General features: G+C 56.7%; 4 protein-coding genes across 4 annotated transcripts; 3 read left to right on the top strand and 1 right to left on the bottom strand.

Moving 5' to 3' along the window:
• The first annotated feature begins 202 nt into the window (after positions 1-202).
• LOC136300462 (chymotrypsin-C-like) lies at positions 203-1902 on the top strand. The gene is made up of 8 exons (XM_066202895.1): positions 203-353; positions 470-561; positions 647-744; positions 826-951; positions 1068-1204; positions 1287-1432; positions 1592-1744; positions 1831-1902. The coding sequence occupies exons 1-8, from the start codon at positions 314-316 to the stop codon at positions 1846-1848; spliced, it is 810 nt and encodes a 269-aa protein (XP_066058992.1). The 5' UTR covers positions 203-313; the 3' UTR covers positions 1849-1902.
• A 4268-nt stretch (positions 1903-6170) lies between these two features.
• On the top strand, positions 6171-7822 carry LOC136300463 (chymotrypsin-C-like). The gene is made up of 8 exons (XM_066202896.1): positions 6171-6275; positions 6392-6483; positions 6569-6666; positions 6748-6873; positions 6990-7126; positions 7209-7354; positions 7514-7666; positions 7752-7822. The coding sequence occupies exons 1-8, from the start codon at positions 6197-6199 to the stop codon at positions 7767-7769; spliced, it is 849 nt and encodes a 282-aa protein (XP_066058993.1). The 5' UTR covers positions 6171-6196; the 3' UTR covers positions 7770-7822.
• A 2864-nt stretch (positions 7823-10686) lies between these two features.
• LOC136300464 (chymotrypsin-C-like) lies at positions 10687-13297 on the top strand. Its single transcript, XM_066202897.1, has 8 exons — positions 10687-10753; positions 10870-10961; positions 11047-11144; positions 11226-11351; positions 11433-11569; positions 11652-11797; positions 12975-13127; positions 13229-13297. Exons 1-8 carry the CDS (start codon positions 10714-10716, stop codon positions 13244-13246), a joined length of 810 nt encoding a protein of 269 aa, XP_066058994.1. The 5' UTR covers positions 10687-10713; the 3' UTR covers positions 13247-13297.
• A 1438-nt stretch (positions 13298-14735) lies between these two features.
• On the bottom strand, positions 14736-21043 carry CASP9 (caspase 9). Its single transcript, XM_066203123.1, has 10 exons — positions 20766-21043; positions 19623-19842; positions 19157-19237; positions 18969-19000; positions 18266-18442; positions 17503-17592; positions 16687-16834; positions 16151-16330; positions 15864-15973; positions 14736-15241 (listed from the first exon to the last, which is right to left on the bottom strand). The coding sequence occupies exons 1-10, from the start codon at positions 20895-20897 to the stop codon at positions 15149-15151; spliced, it is 1263 nt and encodes a 420-aa protein (XP_066059220.1). The 5' UTR covers positions 20898-21043; the 3' UTR covers positions 14736-15148.
• Positions 21044-23470: the final 2427 nt, after the last annotated feature.

Here is a 23470-nt window from a genome sequence, read left to right on the forward strand (position 1 = left end):
GCAGTGTCCTGGTAGTCAGTGCTCAGCATCATGGGTGGGGGGCTGCCCACCAGCTGTGCCCCAGAGGGGACCCTGCCCATTCCCAGAGCAGGGCCACGTGTCCCCGCCATGCCCCAGCACGGTGCCAGCACGTGTCGGGCAGATGTGGCCGTTCCCAGGCCATGGGGCCGTGGGGCTGAGGAGCCCCTGTGCCCACAGCGTGGGACAGTCCCCACATGTCCCTGGCAGGCGGGGCCACTCCAAGGTCCCCAGTAGTGCGGACACCGTAAGAGGGGTGAGCGGCCCCACTGCCACACCTTTGGTCAGCACAACCATGCTGGGAGCCGTCTGCCTCGTCCTGCTGCTGGGCTACGGTGGGTGCAGGGTGTGGGGAAGGGTCGGGCCAGGGGGGACAGGACGGTGGGGCCTGCCAGGGCCCCGGGCACGGGCACAGGCAGCCCCTGATGTCCCTTTGCCGGGTGTCACACAGCCTACGGATGCGGCCAGCCGGCCGTGCCACCACAGCTGAGCTCCCGCGTGGTGGGCGGTGAGGACGCCGTACCCCACAGCTGGCCATGGCAGGTAAGGGGGCACAGGGACGGGGATGGGGACAGGGAGAGGGACAGGGATGGGGACATTCCTGCTCTGACCCCCTTTGCCCTTGCAGATCTCCCTGCAGTACAGCCGCTCTGGATCCTGGTCCCACACTTGTGGTGGAACCCTCATTGCCCCCCAGTGGGTGCTGACAGCTGCCCACTGCATCAGGTGGGTGTTGGGGTTCTCAAGGGGTCTGTACCAGCAGGATGAGATATCTGTGGGATCTGACACCCCATCTCTCCCTGGCAGCTCTTCCCTGACCTACCGTGTGGTGCTGGGCAAGCAGGACCTGTCAGAGGATGATGAGCCCGGTTCTGTAGCCGTGGGTGTGGAGAAGATAATTGTCCATGAGAAATGGAACTCCTTCCTCATCATGTAGGGGATGGGATGCATCAGTGGTGGGTCATGGGAGGTGTGGCCATGGACTCCTGTCCCCATGGCCAGGGACCCTGTTCTCATGGCCAGAGACCATGGTTCGTGTGTCCTTGCAGCAACGACATTGCCCTGATCAAGCTGGCAGAGGAGGTGCAGGAGAGTGACACCATCCGTGCCTCCTGCCTGCCGGACGCTGGCAAGATCCTGGCCAATGACTACCCCTGCTATGTCACCGGCTGGGGACGCATCAGGAGTAAGTGTGGTGTCCCCAGCGTGTCCCTGGGAAGGGGATGCAGGCACAGGGTGTGAGGTACGAGCTTTGGCTGTCCTTGCAGCCAACGGGCCCCTGGCCGACGCCCTGCAGCAGGCTCTGCTGCCCGTGGTGGACTACGAGACCTGCTCCAAGTGGGACTGGTGGGGCAGCCTTGTCCTGGAGAACATGGTGTGCGCTGGCGGTGACGGCGTCGTCGCTGGATGCAACGTGAGTGTGGGCACTGTGGGGTGGTGGGTGTCCAGACGTTGGGGAGCCACGGCCACTGGGAGGGAGGGGATGGAGCCGTGGTGGTGGATGGCCAGGAGGGATGAGGGGATTGTTGGCAGGGTGCCCAGGAGCAGTGGTACCGAGTGTCTCTGCACACAGGGCGATTCTGGCGGCCCCCTGAACTGCCAGCGTGAGGACGGCACCTGGGAGGTGGAAGGCATCGTCAGCTTTGGCTCTGGCCTGGGCTGCAACGTGGCCAAGAAGCCAACAGTCTTCACTCGAGTGTCTGCCTTCATCGACTGGATCAACGAGGTGGGTGCCCCTTCCTCTGCCCCACACAGGGGCTGTCCTTGCCCCACTGAGCCTCTTACCGTGACCCCCCTGTGTCTTTTTGGCAGAAAATCAGCACAAACTGAGGACGCGGCATGTGGCGATACCACTGTTGACCAAGATAAAAGCAAAAAAGCTGAGCTGGTCTCGCTGGTTCTTTTTGGGGGCTGTGGTAGCACTGGGGGCACACATCCAGGGCTGGGGCTGGTGATGCCAAGGTGATGCTTGTGTGCTGGGGAAGGTGTTCCTGTTACGCAATGAGGCTGTGCAGGGCTCGGGGGAGGCTGTCGAGCACATCCTGCAAGATGCTTCCAGTCCTCATGCCATGGCTGAGCCAAGAGGCTCAAGATTTAGCAAGTAGTTTGATGGGAAAGGGACTGGAGTCAGTCCAGGTTGTTCAGGGGAGCTCCAGGGAACCCAGCTGGCCCTTGGGGGTGATCGGGAACACTTGGTAGCTCCCAGGGTGCTTTAGGGGACCTCACTGGCACTGCCTAGATGAGGGCCGACTTTCAAGTGGGGTTCTGGAGGGAACTGGGTTGGTCTTGGGGGACTTGAGAGAGTCTGACTGCTTTGGGAGGGGTTCAGGGGTGGCTGCAGGAGCTCTGTTGGAGATGGAGCTCTTGGGAGCTGTCTGGCACTGCTGGCTCCATCTCCAGGACCTGTGACGTGGCCCAGGAGTGGAGCATCTTACCATGAATCTCCTTCCATGGTGGCTGGAAGAACAAGGTGGGTGGTGGGCAGCTGACAGGACCCCCAGCTGTGGGGTTCTCAGGAGGAGTCAGGGCTGCCCTGGAGGAGACAGGGAAGTTTTCCAGGAAAAAGGCAGCATGTTGGTGGGAGCAGGTGGGAAGGGGCCGTCCAGGAAGTGGGGGTGGGTGCTGCACCGTGAGCCCCCAAGCAGAGCCATCCATCACACCACTATCCCATTGTGGCTCCTGGAACCCAGCTGGGATCCTCACAGGGTGAGGAGGAGGAGGAGAGTGAGCAGGGATGGATGGCAGCACCTCGAGCTCGGCGGGGGACGTAATGGACAGTGCCTGGTTTAGGAGCCATGGTGCCACTGGACTGTCACCAGCCCAGAGAGCAACACCAGCACCTGCACCGGGGCCCAGGAGCACTGGCACGAGACCTGGCACCATGTGAGCCACTTGGGGACTCCACGGGGACCCCCTGGCACTTGTCAACCTGACCAAAGTTCTAGCAGGTGAAGAGCGATGCGGGGTGGGGAATGGTTTGGATGGACAGGAAACGTGCTGTGGCAAAGGACCTGTAGGGATCACCCCAAAGGCGATTAAAGGCCTGCCAGTCAGATGATGCGTGGAGCTGGCTACTCTGCCCAGCAGGATGGGGCCAGGTGCTTGGGACACTGGCATAGGACTGGCAGCAGGATCTGCTGCCTTGGGTGGAGAGCTCCAGGCTGTCCATGGGAAGCTGGGCAATGTGGGGTGCCCCTGTCCCCTCTGCATGTGCCCACATGTGCCATGGGGACAGTGGTTTGGGCTGGGAGTGCGGGACCCTGGTGTGTGTGTACCTGTGCACTGTGTCCCATCCTCAGAGAGGATTTGGTGGAGGGAGGAGGCCTGGACAAGGCCCCGGAGTGCCACAATCACCTGCGCTGGGGCATCAGCCCTGCCCCACCCAGCCAGGCATGGGCACCCCCCACAGTGTGTGTCACCCCAAAAACCAGTGTCCCCCTGCCCAGGAGGTGGTGGAGAGTTGTGACCCTCTGGGTGAAGAACCTTTTTCTCACATCCAGTCTCTCCTTGGACACAGCTCCAGCCCTTCCCTCCGGAAGGACTGTCCCTGGTCACAGAGAGCAGAGATCTGAGCTGCCCCAGGGAGGAGCTGCAGCCTCCAGTGAGGTCTGACCTCAGCCTCCTCCAGCTGAACAAACAGAGTGACTACAGCCTGAACCACTTTTCATCTCTAAGGCTGCACAGAGTTTAATGAATGGTTGTTAGACTTACGTGTTAATTGTCAGTTATTGTTATATTATGTTCATACAATTTTAACTGACACATTAAATCTACAAGTTAACCTAAAGAAGTGTAAACTTTGTTTTTGTTAAGTGTGTTACATCTTATACACACTCTACAGGATGCGTCCATTATTAAGTATTTAACAATACGGGAGAGTAAGGGGAAGTTGAAAAGAATACAGTAAAACTTTGTCAAGTTCATATCTTTTACATCACTGTTGAAATATAAGTACTCATACAATAATGAACAAACTCCCCTGACACTGAGCAGCATCCTGATGCTGGTGGCACCGAGCCATAGGGAAGCACAGCCCCGACACATGGTGCCAGCCCCAGGCTCCCCTCAGGGACATCCAGCACTGAAACACAAGGAGGAGGGAGAAGCGCAGTGGGGTCCATGGAGTAACCAAGAGAGCACTACTCCATCTCTCCCTGCGCCCCCACTGTCCTCCAGCTCCACCACACCTCCCAACACCACACCTGTGCCACTGCAGTGCTCCTGCTCCGCTCTCACCTCCACCAAGGATGGCCCAGGAAGGGACAAGCCACTGCAGGTCATGTCATGGAAGAAGGAAAAGGACAAGACGGAGCCATCTCTGCCCAAAGTCAAGCACCAGCTCCCTGCATCCCCAGCCCATGGGACACCCCAGCCCCAAGGCTCCCTTGGTGAGAGAACTGGGGAAATAAACAAGCGGAGGAGCGCAGGGTCACCTTTCCCAAAGGAAAACAGGTCCAGGGGAGATGAGATCAGCCCCAGCATCACGTGTACACCCAGGTGCTCTGTGCAAAAGTAGCCGACACAGGACAGGGCAGCCCAGAATGTCACACCACAGGGGTGTGGGGAAGGGGTCACATGTACCACTGAGCTCTTGGAAAGCCCTGGGCAAAGGCATGGCCATTACAGCCACATCCCTGCTCCTGCTGGACCCCCTTGGAGTGCTTGGGTGGCCCTGGCTCCCCCTGGCAGAAGTGGCCACATACGTCCAGGTGCTCTTCTCCAGCCACATGTGGGCATTGGCCCCCACCACTGCCCTGGGGCACCCACCACCAGCCAAAGATGATACAAAAAAACCCTAAAACAAACTTCTGCAGCTTCAAACCATCAACACAGCAGTCTAAAATGGCAGCAAAAGCCCCCCAAATCCTCAGGCATGCACTTTCTAGCTGTACATGGCACAGCCACACATCCCCAGGCTTTCCCGAGTACAGAAGGTGCCTCCGGCATCCAAGATGATCCACAGCCAAGGCAGCAGCCAGGAACATGCACCCAAACATGACAAAGATGGGTACACTCTCAGGTTTGGTTTTCTTTTGCCCGAAATTCCGGTGGTGGTTCAAGAGAGTCTTTTGCCCTCTGAAAGCCCTGTGCCAGGAGCAAGAAAGAAACGGACTCCTCAAGGTCTTGTTTTTCTTGGTTTCTCGTGTTGTTTATTATTTCTTATCTTACAATGTTCTCTGTGCCCTGCCGAGGTCTGTTCTGCTGCTCGGACACAGGACGACCCCCCCTTCGGAATGGGAGGTCGCTACCTTTTATACTGATAATTATGTACATCTTATTTACAATTATGTGCCAATGCTTATTACTTGTACTAAAGGGGTCAACTCTACGCTGACCCAATCTCCTTAAACTACTTTGTGCCACCGTCACAGGAAGATGGAGGCCAGGGGAGAAGAAGGAAGAACTCAGGGCACGACCCTAAATCCTCCATCTTGTTCCCCTTGCACCTACATACTAAGAACCCTAAAACTATAAAATTTTTCACCCTGTGACACTCTACAGTACTGTCTGTCACACCTTTGTGACTTGTAATTCTTCTCTCAGTGTTAGAAGTTTTTTCCCTGGACTGAAGTCAAAGGCTGTGCCTCTCTGGGCTCTGTGCCAGGGTCCCCAACCACCTGGACCGGCTCCACAACTCCCTGTCCACGATTCAAACCCTCTTGTACAGATCTCAAACCCTCTTGCTCGGGTCTCAAACGTCTCTGTCGAGGTCTGTGACTTTCCAGGGCATTCAAAGGGATGCCCTGGACTCCAACAGTACACAAGGTGAACAAACACTGATAGGGACTAAGAGACATCCAGTGATGAGCGTTTCAGGAAAGGGAGCACCTTATCCCTGAGGGACTGAGGGTCTGAGGGCAGGGAGTGTCCTGGGGGAGTCAGTACTCAGCTTGGGGTGGACGCGGGGATGCCCAGCACCCCACTACCAGCATCATGGGTGGGGGGCTGCCCACCAGCTGTGCCCCAGAGGGGACCCTGCCCATTCCCAGAGCAGGGCCACGTGTCCCCGCCATGCCCCAGCACGGTGCCAGCACGTGTCGGGCAGATGTGGCCGTTCCCAGGCCATGGGGCCGTGGGGCTGAGGAGCCCCTGTGCCCACAGCGTGGGACAGTCCCCACATGTCCCTGGCAGGCGGGGCCACTCCAAGGTCCCCGGCAGTGCGGACACCGTAAGAGGGATGAGCGGCCCCACTGCCACACCTTTGGTCAGCACAACCATGCTGGGAGCCGTCTGCCTCGTCCTGCTGCTGGGCTACGGTGGGTGCAGGGTGTGGGGAAGGGTCGGGCCAGGGGGGACAGGACGGTGGGGCCTGCCAGGGCCCCGGGCACGGGCACAGGCAGCCCCTGATGTCCCTTTGCCGGGTGTCACACAGCCTACGGATGCGGCCAGCCGGCCGTGCCACCACAGCTGAGCTCCCGCGTGGTGGGCGGTGAGGACGCCGTACCCCACAGCTGGCCATGGCAGGTAAGGGAGCACAGGGACAGGGATGGGGACAGGGAGAGGGACAGGGATGGGGACATTCCTGCTCTGACCCCCTTTGCCCTTGCAGATCTCCCTGCAGTACAGCCGCTCTGGATCCTGGTCCCACACTTGTGGTGGAACCCTCATTGCCCCCCAGTGGGTGCTGACAGCTGCCCACTGCATCAGGTGGGTGTTGGGGTTCTCAAGGGGTCTGTACCAGCAGGATGAGATATCTGTGGGATCTGACACCCCATCTCTCCCTGGCAGCTCTTCCCTGACCTACCGTGTGGTGCTGGGCAAGCAGGACCTGTCAGAGGATGATGAGCCCGGTTCTGTAGCCGTGGGTGTGGAGAAGATAATTGTCCATGAGAAATGGAACTCCTTCTTCATCATGTAGGGGATGGGATGCATCAGGGGTGGGTCATGGGAGGTGTGGCCATGGACTCCTGTCCCCATGGCCAGGGACCCTGTTCTCATGGCCAGAGACCATGGTTCGTGTGTCCTTGCAGCAACGACGTTGCCCTGATCAAGCTGGCAGAGGAGGTGCAGGAGAGTGACACCATCCGTGCCTCCTGCCTGCCAGACGCTGACAAGATCTTGCTCAACGACTACCCCTGCTATGTCACCGGCTGGGGACGCATCAGGAGTAAGTGTGGTGTCCCCAGCATGTCCCTGGGAAGGGGATGCAGGCATAGGGTGTGAGGTACGAGCTTTGGCTGTCCTTGCAGCCAACGGGCCCCTGGCCGACGCCCTGCAGCAGGCTCTGCTGCCCGTGGTGGACTACGAGACCTGCTCCAAGAGCGACTGGTGGGGCAGCACGGTCCGCAACACCATGGTGTGCGCTGGCGGTGACGGCGTCGTCTCTGGGTGCAACGTGAGTGTGGGCACTGTGGGGTGGTGGGTGTCCAGATGTTGGGGAGCCACGGCCACTGGGAGGGAGGGGATGGAGCCGTGGTGGTGGATGGCCAGGAGGGATGAGGGGATTGTTGGCAGGGTGCCCAGGAGCAGTGGTACCGAGTGTCTCTGCACACAGGGCGATTCTGGTGGCCCCCTGAACTGCCAGCGTGAGGACGGCACCTGGGAGGTGGAAGGCATCGCCAGCTTTGTCTCCAGCCGGGGTTGCAACGTGGCCAAGAAGCCAACAGTCTTCACCCGGGTGTCTGCCTTCATCGACTGGATCAACGAGGTGGGTGCCCCTTCCTCTGCCCCACACAGGGGCTGTCCTTGCCCCACTGAGGCTCTTACCGTGACCCCCCGTGTCTTTTTGGCAGAAAATCAGCACAAACTGAGGACGCGGCATGTGGCGATACCACTGTTGACCAAGATAAAAGCAAAAATCTGAGCTGGTCTCGCTGGTTCTTTTTGGGGGCTGTGGTAGCACTGGGGGCACACATCCAGGGCTGGGGCTGGTGATGCCAAGGTGATGCTTGTGTGCTGGGGAAGGTGTTCCTGTTACGCAATGAGGCTGTGCAGGGCTCGGGGGAGGCTGTCGAGCACATCCTGCAAGATGCTTCCAGTCCTCATGCCATGGCTGAGCCAAGAGGCTCAAGATTTAGCAAGTAGTTTGATGGGAAAGGGACTGGAGTCAGTCCAGGTTGTTCAGGGGAGCTCCAGGGAACCCAGCTGGCCCTTGGGGGTGATCGGGAACACTTGGTAGCTCCCAGGGTGCTTTAGGGGACCTCACTGGCACTTGTCAACCTGACCAAAGTTTTAGCAGGTGAAGAGCGATGCGGGGTGGGGAATGGTTTGGATGGACAGGAAACGTGCTGTGGCAAAGGACCTGTAGGGATCACCCCAAAGGCGATTAAAGGCCTGCCAGTCAGATGATGCGTGGAGCTGGCTACTCTGCCCAGCAGGATGGGGCCAGGTGCTTGGGACACTGGCATAGGATTGGCAGCAGGATCTGCTGCCTTGGGTGGAGAGCTCCAGGCTGTCCATGGGAAGCTGGGCAATGTGGGGTGCCCCTGTCCCCTCTGCATGTGCCCACATGTGCCATGGGGACAGTGGTTTGGGCTGGGAGTGCGGGACCCTGGTGTGTGTGTACCTGTGCACTGTGTCCCATCCTCAGAGAGGATTTGGTGGAGGGAGGAGGCCTGGACAAGGCCCCGGAGTGCCACAATCACCTGCGCTGGGGCATCAGCCCTGCCCCACCCAGCCAGGCATGGGCACCCCCCACAGTGTGTGTCACCCCAAAAACCAGTTTCCCCCTGCCCAGGAGGTGGTGGAGAGTTGTGACCCTCTGGGTGAAGAACCTTTTTCTCACATCCAGTCTCTCCTTGGACACAGCTCCAGCCCTTCCCTCCGGAAGGACTGTCCCTGGTCACAGAGAGCAGAGATCTGAGCTGCCCCAGGGAGGAGCTGCAGCCTCCAGTGAGGTCTGACCTCAGCCTCCTCCAGCTGAACAAACAGAGTGACTACAGCCTGAACCACTTTTCATCTCTAAGGCTGCACAGAGTTTAATGAATATTTGTTAGATTTACGTGTTAATTGTCAGTTATTGTTATATTATGTTCATACAATTTTAACTGACACATTAAATCTACAAGTTAACCTAAAGAAGTGTAAACTTTGTTTTTGTTAAGTGTGTTACATCTTATACACACTCTACAGGATGCGTCCATTATTAAGTATTTAACAATACGGGAGAGTAAGGGGAAGTTGAAAAGAATACAGCAGAACTTTGTCAAGTTCATATCTTTTACATCACTGTTGAAATATAAGTACTCATACAATAATGAACAAACTCCCCTGACACTGAGCAGCATCCTGATGCTGGTGGCACCGAGCCATAGGGAAGCACAGCCCCGACACATGGTGCCAGCCCCAGGCTCCCCTCAGGGACATCCAGCACTGAAACACAAGGAGGAGGGAGAAGCGCAGTGGGGTCCATGGAGTAACCCCAAGAGAGCACTACTCCATCTCTCCCTGCGCCCCCACCGTCCTCCAGCTCCACCACACCTCCCAACACCACACCTGTGCCACTGCAGTGCTCCTGCTCCGCTCTCACCTCCACCAAGGATGGCCCAGGAAGGGACAAGCCACTGCAGGTCATGTCATGGAAGAAGGAAAAGGACAAGACGGAGCCATCTCTGCCCAAAGTCAAGCACCAGCTCCCTGCATCCCCAGCCCATGGGACACCCCAGCCCCAAGGCTCCCTTGGTGAGAGAACTGGGGAAATAAACAAGCGGAGGAGCGCAGGGTCACCTTTCCCAAAGGAAAACAGGCCCAGGGGAGATGAGATCAGCCCCAGCATCACGTGTACACCCAGGTGCTCTGTGCAAAAGTAGCCGACACAGGACAGGGCAGCCCAGAATGTCACACCACAGGGGTGTGGGGAAGGGGTCACATGTACCACTGAGCTCTTGGAAAGCCCTGGGCAGAGGCATGGCCATTACAGCCACATCCCTGCTCCTGCTGGACCCCCTTGGAGTGCTTGGGTGGCCCTGGCTCCCCCTGGCAGAAGTGGCCACATACGTCCAGGTGCTCTTCTCCAGCCACATGTGGGCATTGGCCCCCACCACTGCCCTGGGGCACCCACCACCAGCCAAAGATGATACAAAAAAACCCTAAAACAAACTTCTGCAGCTTCAAACCATCAACACAGCAGTCTAAAATGGCAGCAAAAGCCCCCCAAATCCTCAGGCATGCACTTTCTAGCTGTACATGGCACAGCCACACATCCCCAGGCTTTCCCGAGTACAGAAGGTGCCTCCGGCATCCAAGATGATCCACAGCCAAGGCAGCAGCCAGGAACATGCACCCAAATGTGGCAAAGATAGGTACACAAGGTGCACAAACACTGATAGGGACTCAGTGGCATTTCAGGAAAGGGAGCACCTTATCCCTGAGGGACTGAGGGACTGAGGGTCTGAGGGCAGGGAGTGTCCTGGGGGAGTCAGTGCTCAGGGTTGGGGGGCAGCAGGGCTGCCCAGCACCCCACTACCAGCATCATGGGTGGGGGGCTGCCCACCAGCTGTGCCCCAGAGGGGACCCTGCCCATTCCCAGAGCAGGGCCACGTGTCCCCGCCATGCCCCAGCACGGTGCCAGCACGTGTTGGGCAGATGTGGCCGTTCCCAGGCCATGGGGCCGTGGGGCTGAGGAGCCCCTGTGCCCACAGCGTGGGACAGTCCCCACATGTCCCTGGCAGGCGGGGCCACTCCAAGGTCCCCGGCAGTGCGGACACCATAAGAGGGGTGAGCGGCCCCACTGCCACACCTTTGGTCAGCACAACCATGCTGGGAGCCGTCTGCCTCGTCCTGCTGCTGGGCTACGGTGGGTGCAGGGTGTGGCGAAGGGTCGGGCCGGGGGGGACAGGACGGTGGGGCCTGCCAGGGCCCCGGGCACGGGCACAGGCAGCCCCTGATGTCCCTTTGCCGGGTGTCACACAGCCTACGGATGCGGCCAGCCGGCCGTGCCACCACAGCTGAGCTCCCGCGTGGTGGGCGGTGAGGACGCCGTACCCCACAGCTGGCCATGGCAGGTAAGGGGGCACAGGGACAGGGATGGGGACAGGGAGAGGGACAGGGATGGGGACATTCCTGCTCTGACCCCCTTTGCCCTTGCAGATCTCCCTGCAGTACAGCCACTCTGGATCCTGGTCCCACACTTGTGGTGGAACCCTCATTGCCCCCCAGTGGGTGCTGACAGCTGCCCACTGCATCAGGTGGGTGTTGGGGTTCTCAAGGGGTCTGTACCAGCAGGATGAGATATCTGTGGGATCTGACACCCCATCTCTCCCTGGCAGCTCTTCCCTGACCTACCGTGTGGTGCTGGGCAAGCAGGACTTGTTGACAGATGACGAGACAGGCTCTGTTGCTGTGGGTGTGGAGAAGACGATTGTTCATGAGAACTGGAACTCCTTCCTTATTCGGTAGGGATGGAATACAGCCGGGAGTGGGTGTAGGGCAAGAAACCTGGGAGCCACACCTTCATGGTTCGTGTCCCCCTGTAGCAACGACATTGCCCTGGTGAAGCTGGCAGAGGAGGTGCAGGAGAGTGACACCATCCGTGCCTCCTGCCTGCCGGACGCTGACAAGATCCTGCCCAACGACTACCCCTGCTATGTCACCGGCTGGGGACGCATCAGGAGTAAGCAGAAGGTCCCCAGGAGGGTCCCCTGGAGTCCCTGGGAAGGGGGTGTGCAGAGTGTGAGGTGTGACTGTCCTTGCAGCCAACGGGCCCCTGGCCGACGCCCTGCAGCAGGCTCTGCTGCCCGTGGTGGACTACGAGACCTGCTCCAAGTGGGACTGGTGGGGCAGCACGGTCCGCAACACCATGGTGTGCGCCGGCGGCGACGGCGTCGTCTCTGGGTGCAACGTGAGTGTGGGCACTGCGGGGTGGTGGTACCACTGCTGCAGATCCTGTCCAGGTTACTGCGTGATGCCCCTTCCTACCCACAGCCCCCACGGCCCTGAGCCTCACACAGCCAAGTCCCAGTCTCCGCCTGGGCCATGGATTTTGGGAGTCCCCAGGGTAAATTTTAGGTGGGGGGTCTTTTGGGAAAGGAGCCCCCTCTGCTGCCCCAGGCCTGGGAGTGTCCGACGGAGGAGCAGGTGAGACGGGTGAGCAGAGCCCAGGGAGCTGCGGGCCGGGCCCTGCGCTGTGGCAGAGCTCTTCCCAGCCCCGAGGTGTGTGAGGTGTCCATGTCCTCCACAGACCCCTTTGACTGCCAGGCCTGTGGCTTGGGCGAGTGGGCCCCAGCAGGGAGCGAGGTCTGCTTCAACCCCAACTGCTTCAACCCCACCATCGAGTTCCTGTCCTGGTCCCCGCCCCTCTCCTGGGCGCTGCTGGCCGTGGCTGTTCTTCTCATGCTGCTCATAGCAGCACTGGCTGTCCTCTTTGCCCTCCACACCTGTGGTCAAGTTTCCTTCATGCTGGGCTCCCTGGCCTGCGCCCAGCCCAGAGCAGGACTGACAGCGGTGCTGGAGCAGTGCAGGGACACAGGTTCCATGGGAAGCACAGGAGGGGAGGGGATGGAGCTGTGGTGGCCTGTTGGATTAAATCAGCCAAGACTCCATTTTCTTCATGCAGAAAGCCAATTCTTTATTCACAAAGCTCATATTTATAGGCAATACCAGAAGGCACTGTGTTAAACCTAACTGGTCAGCAATAGAGTGAAACTCAGTTCATTGGTCAGTAAAGGCTATCGTGTATGTCTATCAAATTTTCTCTCTCTAGGTATGTTTACATTTTTCCTCTGTGGGTTCTCATGGGACAAATCTTACTGTTTGCACAGGTGCTTTTGTTTTTCACCATCAGAATAGATTGTTGTGTTAAAGGGACTTCTCATTCCTAAAATAGCTTCACATGGGAACTTTCAAATTGCTTGTTAGCTGCACTTAAAAGAAATGATAGGCCAGCTTTGGCAATTTTAGCAGAGTGAGGCCTAATTTCATAAGGCCTTTCTTCTGTAATTCTTCTACCTGTCTGTAACAGCGGCGGGTGCTGTGTGGGATGTGGGGTGACCCACGGCCCACGCTGTCTCTGCACACAGGGCGATTCTGGCGGCCCTCTGAACTGCCAGCGTGAGGACGGCACCTGGGAGGTGGAAGGCATCGTCAGCTTCGGCTCTGGCCTGAAATGCAACATGGTCAAGAAGCCAACAGTCTTCACCCGTGTGTCCGCCTACATCGACTGGATCAACGAGGTGGGTGCCCCTTCCTCTGCTCCCAGCCAGGGGGTTGGCCGCACTGTCCCTGCCCTGCCAGAGGTCTCACCATGAGCCTCCCCATGTCTTGTCTTTGGCAGAAAATCAGCACCAACTGAGGACGCAGCATGGAGCACAAGTACTGAGTGCAATAAAGGCAATAGTGCTGAGCTGGTCTCATGTGGTTCTTTCGAGGGGACGTGGTGGAGCAGAACCAGGGGGCTGTGTCTTGTGGTCCTGGGCTTCTGCCTGTGTGCTGGGGAGAGCCCCCCACCTCGTGCAGTGAGGCTGGGCAGGGTCCTGGGGAGCCTAAGGTGGGCAGAGATCTCACAAGGTACTCCCAGCTAGGAGCAGAACCATGGCCATCACCAAGCCTAAGGGTTCAAGGCTTGACTGGTGGTTTGATGGGAGAGTGGCTGGAATCTGGTCTGGTGGTCCTGGGGGGCTCAAGGGAACCTGGGGGGGGCTATAGGGCCCCTGGTTGGCCCAAGGAGGTTTTAGGTGTCTTGGCTGGTGCTGGGATGTTTCAGGGGATCTTGCTGGTAACTTAATGGCAGCAGATTTATAATGGGGGTGTTGAGGTAACTGGGCTGGTCCTGGGGTCATCCTGCAGCCCCAGCACATTCCCTCCACCACCTGTGCTGCCGGAGTGCTCACACTCTGTTCTCACCTCTGCCAGGGATGCCCTGGGGAAGGAGCCATGGAATGCAGTCCATGTCATGGAAAGGAGAAGGACAAGGCTGAGCCATCTCTGCCCAAAGTCACCCCCACCCCAGCCAGGGTGCCCACAGCACACCCCAGGCCCAGTGCTTCCTTAGGGAGAGGAGCAGGGAAATAAACAAGGGGAAGAGTGCATGGTCACCTTTCCCAAAGGAGAACAGGTCCAGGGGAGATGGGATCAGCCCTGGGATCACCTGCACACCCAGATGCTCTGTACAAAACTGGACAACATGGCACAGGGCAGCCCAGAGCCCCACTCCCCTGGGGAATGGAGAAGGAGAATAGAGAAGGAGATAAACATGAGCTCTCACAAACACCTGAGCACAGGCAAGGCCACCACAGCCACACCCCAGCTCCAGCTGGACCCTCCTTGGGGTGCTCAGGGCAGCATTGGTTCCCTCCTGCAGCACCCTCAAAGCACTTGAAATGCTCCCAAAGGAGTATGGAAATGCTCGGTGACTGCAAAAGCAGATTGGATATTCCCAGGCTCCCTGGGAATCCCCAAACATCCCTCAGCACAGACCTACCCTAAGGCCTCTGCACCTCCCAAGGGTGCCTCCACGGATGCTTTCCCCCCTCAAAATCCAACACAGACGCAGGATGTCTGACCCAAGGCCCTCACTGCAGCAGCTCCTCAAGTACTTTCCCTTAGCACTGGTATTTCAGTGAATCCTCATCAGTTTCCTGCTGTAATTAGTGACTGACTCCTCAAAAGGAGCAGGATGCCTGCTCCCCAGGCTGGCACAGCCACATTGTAAATGACCAGACAGCAGTGCAGACCTGAGTGAAGGCTCCTACTCTTCCCACTTCAGAGGAGCCTTCAGGAGGTGCTGAAATGGCAATGAGGAGATGGAACAGACAAGGGGATGCAGCTAAAGATTTGCTCTTTATTTGCATTTATTAAAATCATTGACTGCAAAACTCTGAACATCAGACCTTGGTCCCCTCAATCAGCTACCCAGGCAGCACAGGACACAAATATCATGATCAGCAAAGAAAAACACTCTGAGGCTGAGCGTGGCTGTGTCAGGATGAGCCAAAAGGGCTCTCCTCTGGCTCTGTTCTCCAGCAAAGGGACTTCCTGCTCCATCCACAACATTTCCCCTCGGCACAGCACAATCTCCATCTCATCTCCACTCCACAGCAAAGCCAGGGCTGGCAGGTCACATTTCTCCAGACAAACATCTGGACACACAGACAAAATCCACTGGGAGCACTGACACCAGATCGTGGCAGGCACAGATTTCCCTCAGCCACAGGAAGAATCTCCAGTGCTTGGCAGGGGGCTGGAAGCCCACGTGTCAGTCACACACGAAGAAGAACTTTTTACGAAGGAAATTGAAACATCCTGGGATCTGCTTGTACCTTCCCTTGGCAGAGACAGCGTGTGCCACCTGGGAACAGGAGAGAGGATGAGGAATGGGGTGCTCTCCCCATCCCTTGAAATCAATGGTTGCCACATCAAGATGGCCAAAGAAGCACCACAACGACCAGAAAACAACAACAAAGTGATCCTGTAAGTCGTCTCTCTCTCTCTCCTCACTGGACTTTCCTCCTACCCATGGAGAACAGAGAAAGCATCTGGGGCACCTACACTTGTATGCAACTTTGGCAATCCTGAGTCAACAAGGCACACAAAGGAAGATCAGCCAGACTCATTCCATATCCCCGTGCACTGTGCTCCTCCACCCCCAGGACAAGCTTACAGGAGCACCCAAATCCCATCAGCTTGGATAGGACACGCCATGACATTTTTTAGCAATTTCTTTAGAAGGATTAAAGCCTGAATTGCCAGGATTACTCCTCACTGGAGAAACCTCCAGTGATTTTTGGCAGATTGAGGCCAGACATTTTCTTTGCAATTAAACCTCTCTGCAGTACCTCCAATTAGCCCATCCTTAAACTCAACACTCAATATCCTCACTCCTTTTTTGAGTGTAGGCCTCCATGCCCCAACTGAGCACACCCCTGACTATTTCCTTCATCAATAAAAAGCAGATATAAAAAGACATTTACCCTCACTAACATGTTGAGCAGATCTTCTGAACAAGCATATTGCTCCAGCACATTATCCAGCATTTCCACATACCACGAGCCACTCGATTTCTCCCTCCAGGAGACAAAACCTTCAGAGAAACGAGAATGTTATGCCAAAACCCATCTGCTGTTCTCATCCCAACAAGTTCCTGCCACTCCAACAGAGCCAGGTTGTCCCAAACTGCCCCTATCTTTGGCCATGGAAGCTCCGACTGTTTTTCTAATTCCCCCACACCTAGAAAAGGATTTGCACAGGCTGTTTTCACCTGGAAAAGTTGAGTAGGAAACCAAGATGTCGCTGGGTGTGGGCAAACAGGCAATGGCATCAGGCTCATCCACCTTATCCGATGGAACCCGAAATGGGGTCGCGTCCGACTCCAAAGAACCCCCAGGAGCCTCCTCTTCGGGTGAGTCACAATCCACTACAAAGCCTTGATCTCTTTGTTCTGAAAAAAGCAGCAACAAGACAGCTCCTGAAGTTCATGCCATGCAAGAGATTTACGGTTGTACATCTGACATTAAGAAAAGATGGGGAAAGAAAAGGACAAAGGCCCTAGAACAAAATAAGGTTTTTTGGCCGTTCGGCTGCACCAGCCGAGTCAAAGTCACTGGTGGTTTATACAAAATTCCCCACTGCGTGCGAAGAGTTGGAGCAGCCTCTCAGCACATGGTAAGAGAAGAGGCAGCTGGTGTGAGCAGACAGCTGGAGAGAGGGACAGTCGATGAACAGAAAGGGAGCCAAAGCCACAGCCTGACCACATCTCCGCAGCCCAACGCTACCGGAGCCAACACAAAGATTCACCTCCACCACAGGCCTGGATGAAGAACAGTTTGGGTTTTCCTCTCAAACTCGGGCAATTGGACCCATTGAAATAGTTCACAATCTTTTCTATGGGAATGGGTTTTCCATCCGTTCCGTAAACGCCTCCGGGAAACTGAATATGGCTCGTCTGCAAGAGGAAAATGCAGGAGCTAGTGACACAGAAGGCAAGGCCAGTTCTGAGGGAACCTGTTTCCCATCAGATGCTTCATGGCATAGAGGTACCAGAACACATCCTGGTGTTTGTGGGAATCCCTGTGGCCAAGTCAAGGTGAGGGGACATCCAGGAGACATTTGAAATGCAGTAAAACCCAACAATCCAACTTCCATTATCCAACTCATACCCCACATCCTCCAGCAAAGGAGTTCTTCATCCTCTGGTACAACGGGCACATGCCATACACCATTTTCCTAAGAATGCCTCTCCTCATCCTTCAAGAACTGACCTGGAATAAACAGGCTTAATTGCTAATAGCATGTCTCTGGCAGAGCTGGAGAACAGGAAGGACTGAATGACCACAGCGTGAGGCTGAGTGGGACCTCCCTTCGGTTCCAAATTATTAGCCCCTACTTCCAAAATGGAAAACACTTGTCCACTGGCACCACTGGATCAGACTACCTTAGAGAAGCTCCTGTTTTCTTTAATCCAGAATAAGGGTGTAACTCTTTGAAACCTACTGCGATGGCAGAACAAGGTTTTGACAGACCACTTCCCTCTCACCCTGTGTGAGACCACAAGACAGGCAATTAACCCCTTCCCATGCCTAAGGAACCAAGGGAGAGATGGGACAAACCCACCTGACAGCCATGGGAAAGGATGACCACAATACAGCAGTCCAAAGCACTGTGGTCCTGCCGTGACAGCTTCAGCAGCTCCAACACCATTTCCTATGTGGAAAACATCACAGTCAGTTTTTTTGAACCATGTCTCAGCCACAGGTTACTGCCAGGCCCTGCTCTAATTGCACTGCCATGGAGCCAGTCAGTCTCTGCCACAGGGTAACATGAGCCCCAAGTACAGCTGGCAAAAGCCATTGGCAGAGAGTGAGTGTTTCTGCATCCCTGCCCTTATTTAACACTGGCTGTGTTAATCACACAGATTTCTCACCTCTCTACACTCTTTACAACACAGCACCACAAACCAAAGCACATTTCCATGTGATTTATCTGCTGACACCGTTGCCTGTAACTGGGAGCTGGCGGGTGAGTAGAAAACCATGTTTTACTTTCAGATGATCAAGTTCCCCCAACACTTCTCCAGTAACAGCCAAGGATGGCACAGACAGACATGACACAGCTGACCGAGCTAACCCAAAAACACAGCCTCACCAAATCCCTACAAACCACAACCAGCATTCAACATTCATGCAGAGGGATGAAAACGTGCAAGGTCCTCTCTGCTGCAATTGCAGAGCAACAATGAAGTAAGAGGATGCACATTGTTTTTTTGTGGGAGGTTTTCAGTGTGCTGCCAACTCAAGACACATCCCCTAAAGAATTCCTGTTGCTTCCAGGGGCTCACCTCTCATCCCTGGTGACAGCAGGACACAACCAGCCTCACCTGAGCGCTCAGATTCCGCCGGGTCAGGACGGTGAAATGCAAGGCCCTGAAGCGCCTCTCCAGCTTCTCACAGTCGATGTCGGAGCCTTCTCGGGTGGACAGACCCGAGTCTCTGGAGAAATTGACATTATTGAGGATCAGGCAGTGTCCGCAGGGATCCGCTTTCATCTTATAATCCTGGCAGGGACATGTCACAATTAAACTCACTCCTACTTCAGGTGCTTGCTGGCTAATCCAGCAGGATACAATGCCAGTGAGGAATGGAAGTCCTTAAAGTGGCTCATTTCACAGCTTCTTCATTTCTCTAGTCCTAGGGATGGGTAGGAGCATCCATTCTCCACATGTATCTTCTCATCAGCAGCCAGGAACAAGAAACAACCCACTAAATTGGGGAAAACCGGCTGCTGCTTTATCTGTGGCATCTTCAACTGCAAGTTGAAATTTCTGGGAAATTCTTTGAGGCATCATCATCAAGCCTCACCAAAAGGAGCCAAGAACTTGTGTTATTGCTGTGGTAATCTTAAGGAGGATCTGGCTAATGACTGACCCACTCTGAAACCATCGGCCCTGTTACAGCCCCAGAGCAATTGCTCAGGCAAGACAAAGTGAGAACCAGCTCTTCCAGAAATATTTTATGGAGCTACCCATGAGGGACAGAGTTTTTGCCCAGTAGGGAACACTTTCAGCCTACTCAAACACTAACCTGGTCATAGCTCCTCTTGTCAACACCTGAACCTACAACACAAAACAGACACAGGATTCAGCTCACCACAAGAAGACCGCACTCCTAGAGTTCTCATCTTCCCCAACACCTCAATTTCCCCTTCCCATCACACTGGAAACGAGCATTTGGCATGCTGTGGTTCTAGGAGAGCCTGGAATGTGGCTTACCCTGGGCCAGCACAGGAGGTATTCGAGGTCTTTCGCTCTCGGCTTGGACTGGGATAGACAAACGTTCGTGAGGGATCACATCTGTAACGACATGGGACAAAAAAATACAGAGGATGACTTTGAGCTAAAAAGACTCCACTGCTGAAAAGCAGGACATACGGGACATGGCCTGAGAGGCTGTGGGGGCCTCAGCCCTGGCAGTGTTCAAGGCCAAGTTGGACAGGGCTTAGAGCACCCTGGGACAGTGGAAGCTGTCCCTGCCCATGGCAGGGGATGGAATGAGACGAGCTTTCAGGTCCCTTCCAACCCAAACCATTCTGGGATTCCATGATTCTCCCAATAGTCACCTCCACCAGGAGAACAAAAATCATGACTTCCCAGACTCTTGCCCACACCAAGAAGGATCCCAGCTGCCACCCCACCATGCCGCTGTTTGCCAAAAACACACCACACCCTCAGCACTGACTTTTACGCTGTTTTCCTTCCCGCAGCTCCAGCTCCACGGGCCGCAGGTCCGGCAGCTGCGCTGGCACCGGCTGGGATTGGCACTCCTGGATCAGCATCTCGGCGAGGTCGCCCTGCCCAGTGTCCCGCAGGATGGAGAGGAAGGCAGGGAAAGCCTGCTTCCCACGAGTCTCCAGGTCAATGATCAGCTGCCGGGCTTGCTCTCCGCGGCTGCCAGCGCTCTGCAGAGGAGAAAAACCCAGACCCGGTGTTCACACAGTGCCTGGGCAGCCCTTCCAACCACTCTGAGCAGGGGAACATGGGATCCGCACCCACGACATGGACACGGGGTAAACAACAGCAAAACTGAGTGGAAATAGTCACAGGGACCCCCAGCCCTGACGTCCCTCCAACACTAGCACCACTGAGGGGTCTAGAGGGAAAGAGGGAGAGGGAGCACCCCAAGTCTGGCCCCTGGGGACAAACAGGCACCTCTGGACTGTCACCAGACATGAGATGGGGTAAAAAAAACCCCAGACCTGTCACCTGACACCAAGGGGGAAAACAAGAACACCTTAAGGGTGTCATCAGATTGGGATGGGGAGACAGAGAAACCCTGACACCTGGCACTGCCTGGAGCTGGGGACAAGAAGAGACCAGTGGCGGGGTTCTTGAACATCTTATCTGCACAAAGACCAACCCCAGGCCTTGTCATCAGAGTGAGAGGACACAGGGCCATCCCTTTGGGCCTGTCACCAGGGCTAAAGGGTCATGGAGCTGCCCTATGAGCTTGTCACCAGAGTGAGAGGACCTGGAGTCTCTCTTGGAATCGAGAGGACACAGGACAATCCCTTCCACGTCTGTCACTAGAGTGAGGGGACTTGGAGGCCACCCCCCAGACCTGTCACCGGGCTCAGGGGACATGGGTTCCCTCTTTGGGCCCAAGAGGACATGGAGCCACCCCTCTCAGGCCTGTCACGAGGGAGAGGAGACATGGGGGCTACCCTTCAGTCACCAGTGCTCAAGGGACACAGGACCTTCCCTTGGGCCTGTCCCCTGCGTTCAGGGGATGCAGGAGCTACCCCGCCGTGCCCATCCCCGGCTCCCAGGGAACACGGACCCTCCCGGGGCCACCCCAGGTGCTGTGTCCCGCCTCCCGGGTCACCTGCAGCTCCTCCAGCATGGGCCGGGTGAAGATCCCGCGCTGCTCCAGCGGGTCCCAGAGCGGCTCCACCCGCAGCGCCGCCACCAGCCGGGCCCGCCCGCGCCGCAGCGCCCGCCGCTGCTGCTCCTCCATGGGCGCGGAGCGCTGCGCTGCCGGAGCCGCCGCTCAACGCCCGGGAATCGCTGCTCAGTGCCCGGGAATCGCTGCTCAGTGCCCGGGAATCGCTGCTCAGTGCCCGGGAATCGCTGCTAAATGCCCGGAGCCGCCGCTCAATGCCCGGAGCCGCCGCTCAATGCCCGGGAATCGCTGCTCAGTGCCCGGGAATCGCTGCTCAGTGCCCGGGAATCGCTGCTCAGTGCCCGGGAACCGCCGCTCAGTGCCCGGGAATCGCTGCTCAGTGCCCGGGAATCGCTGCTCAGTGCCCGGAGCCGCCGCTCAGTGCCCGGGAATCGCTGCTCAATGCCCGGGAATCGCCGCTCAACGCCCGGGAATCGCTGCTCAATGCCCGGAGCCGCCGCTCAATGCCCGGAGCCGCCGCTCAGTGCCCGGGAATCGCTGCTCAATGCCCGGAGCCGCCGCCGGTCCCTTCCCAGACCCGGTGCTCTGCCCCGGAGCCGCCGCTCGATGCCCAGATCCGCCGCCGGTCCCTCCCGGAGCCGCCGCCTTGCCCCGGAACCGCCGCTCGCTGCCCGGAAGCGCCACCGCCTCCGAGTCCCACAGTCACACACGGAGTGAGACTGGAAGAGCCCTGGTGCGGGCCGGAAGGGTCATCCCAGAGCAAACGGAACAGGATCCCGTCCTTTTGTGTTTTGGTGTTTTGTTGGTTTGTTTTTTTGGGGTTTTTTTTAATATCTCCAGGGATGGACACTCCACACCCTCTCTAGGCACTGTGTCACCCGCACAGCGAAGAAGTTCTTCCTCATATTGAGATAGAACTTCCTGTGCATCAGTTCCTGCCCGGTGCTCTTGGGCCATTGCTGGGCCCCCCGGAGCAGAGGCTGAGCCCTCCCTGCAGACAGGGGCAGGAATGAGGGCCCCTCTCAGCTGTGTCTCCTCTCGAGGCTGAACAGCCCCAGCTTCCTCAGCCTTTCCTCAGCAAGGGAGATGCTCCAGGCCCTTCTGCCCAGGGCTGGACACAGCAGTCCAGGTGTGCCTCCCAGGGCTGGGCAGAGGGGCAGGGTCACTCCCTGACCTGCTGCCCATGCTCCTTGCAGTGCACCCCAGGGCCTCCTTGGCCTCTTGGCCCCCAGGACACTCTGCTGGCTCTGGGGCAGCTCATTGACCCTGGGACCCCCAGGTCCTTCCTGCAGAGATGCTCCAGCAGGTCACCCCTGCCTGTGCTGGTACCTGGGGTTGTTCCTCCCATGGGGCAGGACGTGCATGTCCCTTGTTGAGCATTATTAAGTTTTTCTCTGCCCAATTTTCCAGCCTCTCAAAGTCCTGCTGAATGGCAGCACAGCCTTCAGGTGGATCAGCCGGTCCCCCAGGTGTGTCACCCAGTCCCCCAACCCTCAGGTGGATCAGCCACTTCCCCAGTTCCATATCATCACCAAACCTGCTGAGGGTACATTCCATCACTCTGTCCAGATCGTTGATAAACAAAGTTGATTAAGACTGGACCCAGTACTAATCTTCGGGGAAGCCACTGACTGCAGACCTTCAACGGGATCATGCCCTCTGAGCTCTGCCACCCAGACAGCCTCGATCCACCTCATCACCCACTCATCCAACCCTGAGCCAACTGTTGTAGGTTAAGCTGAGCTGGAAATCAGGCACCACGCAGCTACTCGCTCAACTCCCCCCTTCTCTTCCCCTCCCACCCCGGTGGAATGGGAAGGAGAATCAAGGCAAAACTTGTATGTTGAGAAAGTAACAGTTTAATAATTGAAAATAAAGTAAAATACAGTAGTAACAGTAAATTATAACAACAACAATAACAAAAAAGAAAACAACAACAACAAAACAACAACAATAATAATGGGGAAAACAAGTGACGCACAATGCAGCTGCTCACCACCCAGTGATTGATGTCAGATCCCCTCCCTGAACCCAGATCAGCTCCTTCCCAGTCACTCCCCCCAGTTTATATACTGGGCATTCTGTAGTGTGGAATATCCCTCTGGCCAGGTCAGGTCACCTGTCCCATCTGTGCTCCCTCCCAGTTTCCTCTGTGAACCTCCTCGCTGCCAGAGCACAAGACAAGAAAGAAGTCTTCGATTTTGGATAAACACGACTGAGCAAAAAACCAAAATGGAATCACAGAACATGCTGAGTTGGAAGGGACCCACAGGGGTCACCCAGTCCAAGTCCTGGTCCTGCACAGGACACCCCAAGAGTCACATCATGTGCTCAGAAGTGTTGTCCAAACGCTCCTTGAACTCAGACAAGCTCAGTGCTGTGCCCATTCCCTGGGGAGCCTGGGCGGTGCCCGGCCACCCTCTGCGGGAAGAACCTTTTCCTAATATCCAACCTAAACCTCCCCTGACACAGCTTCAGGCCATTCCCTCGGGTGCTGTCACTGTCGCCAAAGCAGAGATCAGTATCTGTCTCTTCCCGTCAGAGGAAGCTGTACCTGCAATCTCCCCTCAGTCTCCTCCAAGCTGAACAGACTAAGAGCCCTCAGCCGCTCCTCTTCCCCTCAAGGCCCTTCACCAACTTCACTGCCCTCCCCCGGACGCTTTCTAACACCTTATTATCCTTCTTAC

This window comes from Chamaea fasciata, unplaced genomic scaffold (assembly GCF_029207755.1).
Source record: "Chamaea fasciata isolate MVZ Bird 193981 ecotype frontalis unplaced genomic scaffold, bChaFas1.0.hap1 SCAF_23, whole genome shotgun sequence".
In the NCBI taxonomy this organism is placed as follows: domain Eukaryota; kingdom Metazoa; phylum Chordata; class Aves; order Passeriformes; family Sylviidae; genus Chamaea; species Chamaea fasciata.

Bases quoted from the DNA above. Each gene is read 5' to 3' on its own strand.
- LOC136300462 (XM_066202895.1), top strand. From the start codon at position 314: ATGCTGGGAGCCGTCTGCCTCGTCCTGCTGCTGGGCTACG. The intron at 745-825 runs GTGGGTGTTGGG...TCTCCCTGGCAG, and splicing joins ACAGCTGCCCACTGCATCAG to CTCTTCCCTGACCTACCGTG. The intron at 952-1,067 runs GTAGGGGATGGG...GTGTCCTTGCAG, and splicing joins TGGAACTCCTTCCTCATCAT to CAACGACATTGCCCTGATCA.
- LOC136300463 (XM_066202896.1), top strand. From the start codon at position 6,197: ATGAGCGGCCCCACTGCCACACCTTTGGTCAGCACAACCATGCTGGGA. The intron at 6,874-6,989 runs GTAGGGGATGGG...GTGTCCTTGCAG, and splicing joins TGGAACTCCTTCTTCATCAT to CAACGACGTTGCCCTGATCA. The intron at 7,127-7,208 runs GTAAGTGTGGTG...CTGTCCTTGCAG, and splicing joins CGGCTGGGGACGCATCAGGA to CCAACGGGCCCCTGGCCGAC.
- LOC136300464 (XM_066202897.1), top strand. From the start codon at position 10,714: ATGCTGGGAGCCGTCTGCCTCGTCCTGCTGCTGGGCTACG. The intron at 11,145-11,225 runs GTGGGTGTTGGG...TCTCCCTGGCAG, and splicing joins ACAGCTGCCCACTGCATCAG to CTCTTCCCTGACCTACCGTG. The intron at 11,352-11,432 runs GTAGGGATGGAA...GTCCCCCTGTAG, and splicing joins TGGAACTCCTTCCTTATTCG to CAACGACATTGCCCTGGTGA.
- CASP9 (XM_066203123.1), bottom strand. From the start codon at position 20,897: ATGGAGGAGCAGCAGCGGCGGGCGCTGCGGCGCGGGCGGGCCCGGCTG. The intron at 19,001-19,156 runs GTAAGCCACATT...TTTGTGTTGTAG, and splicing joins ACCTCCTGTGCTGGCCCAGG to GTTCAGGTGTTGACAAGAGG. The intron at 15,974-16,150 runs GTGAAAACAGCC...GTTTCTCTGAAG, and splicing joins TTCCTACTCAACTTTTCCAG to GTTTTGTCTCCTGGAGGGAG.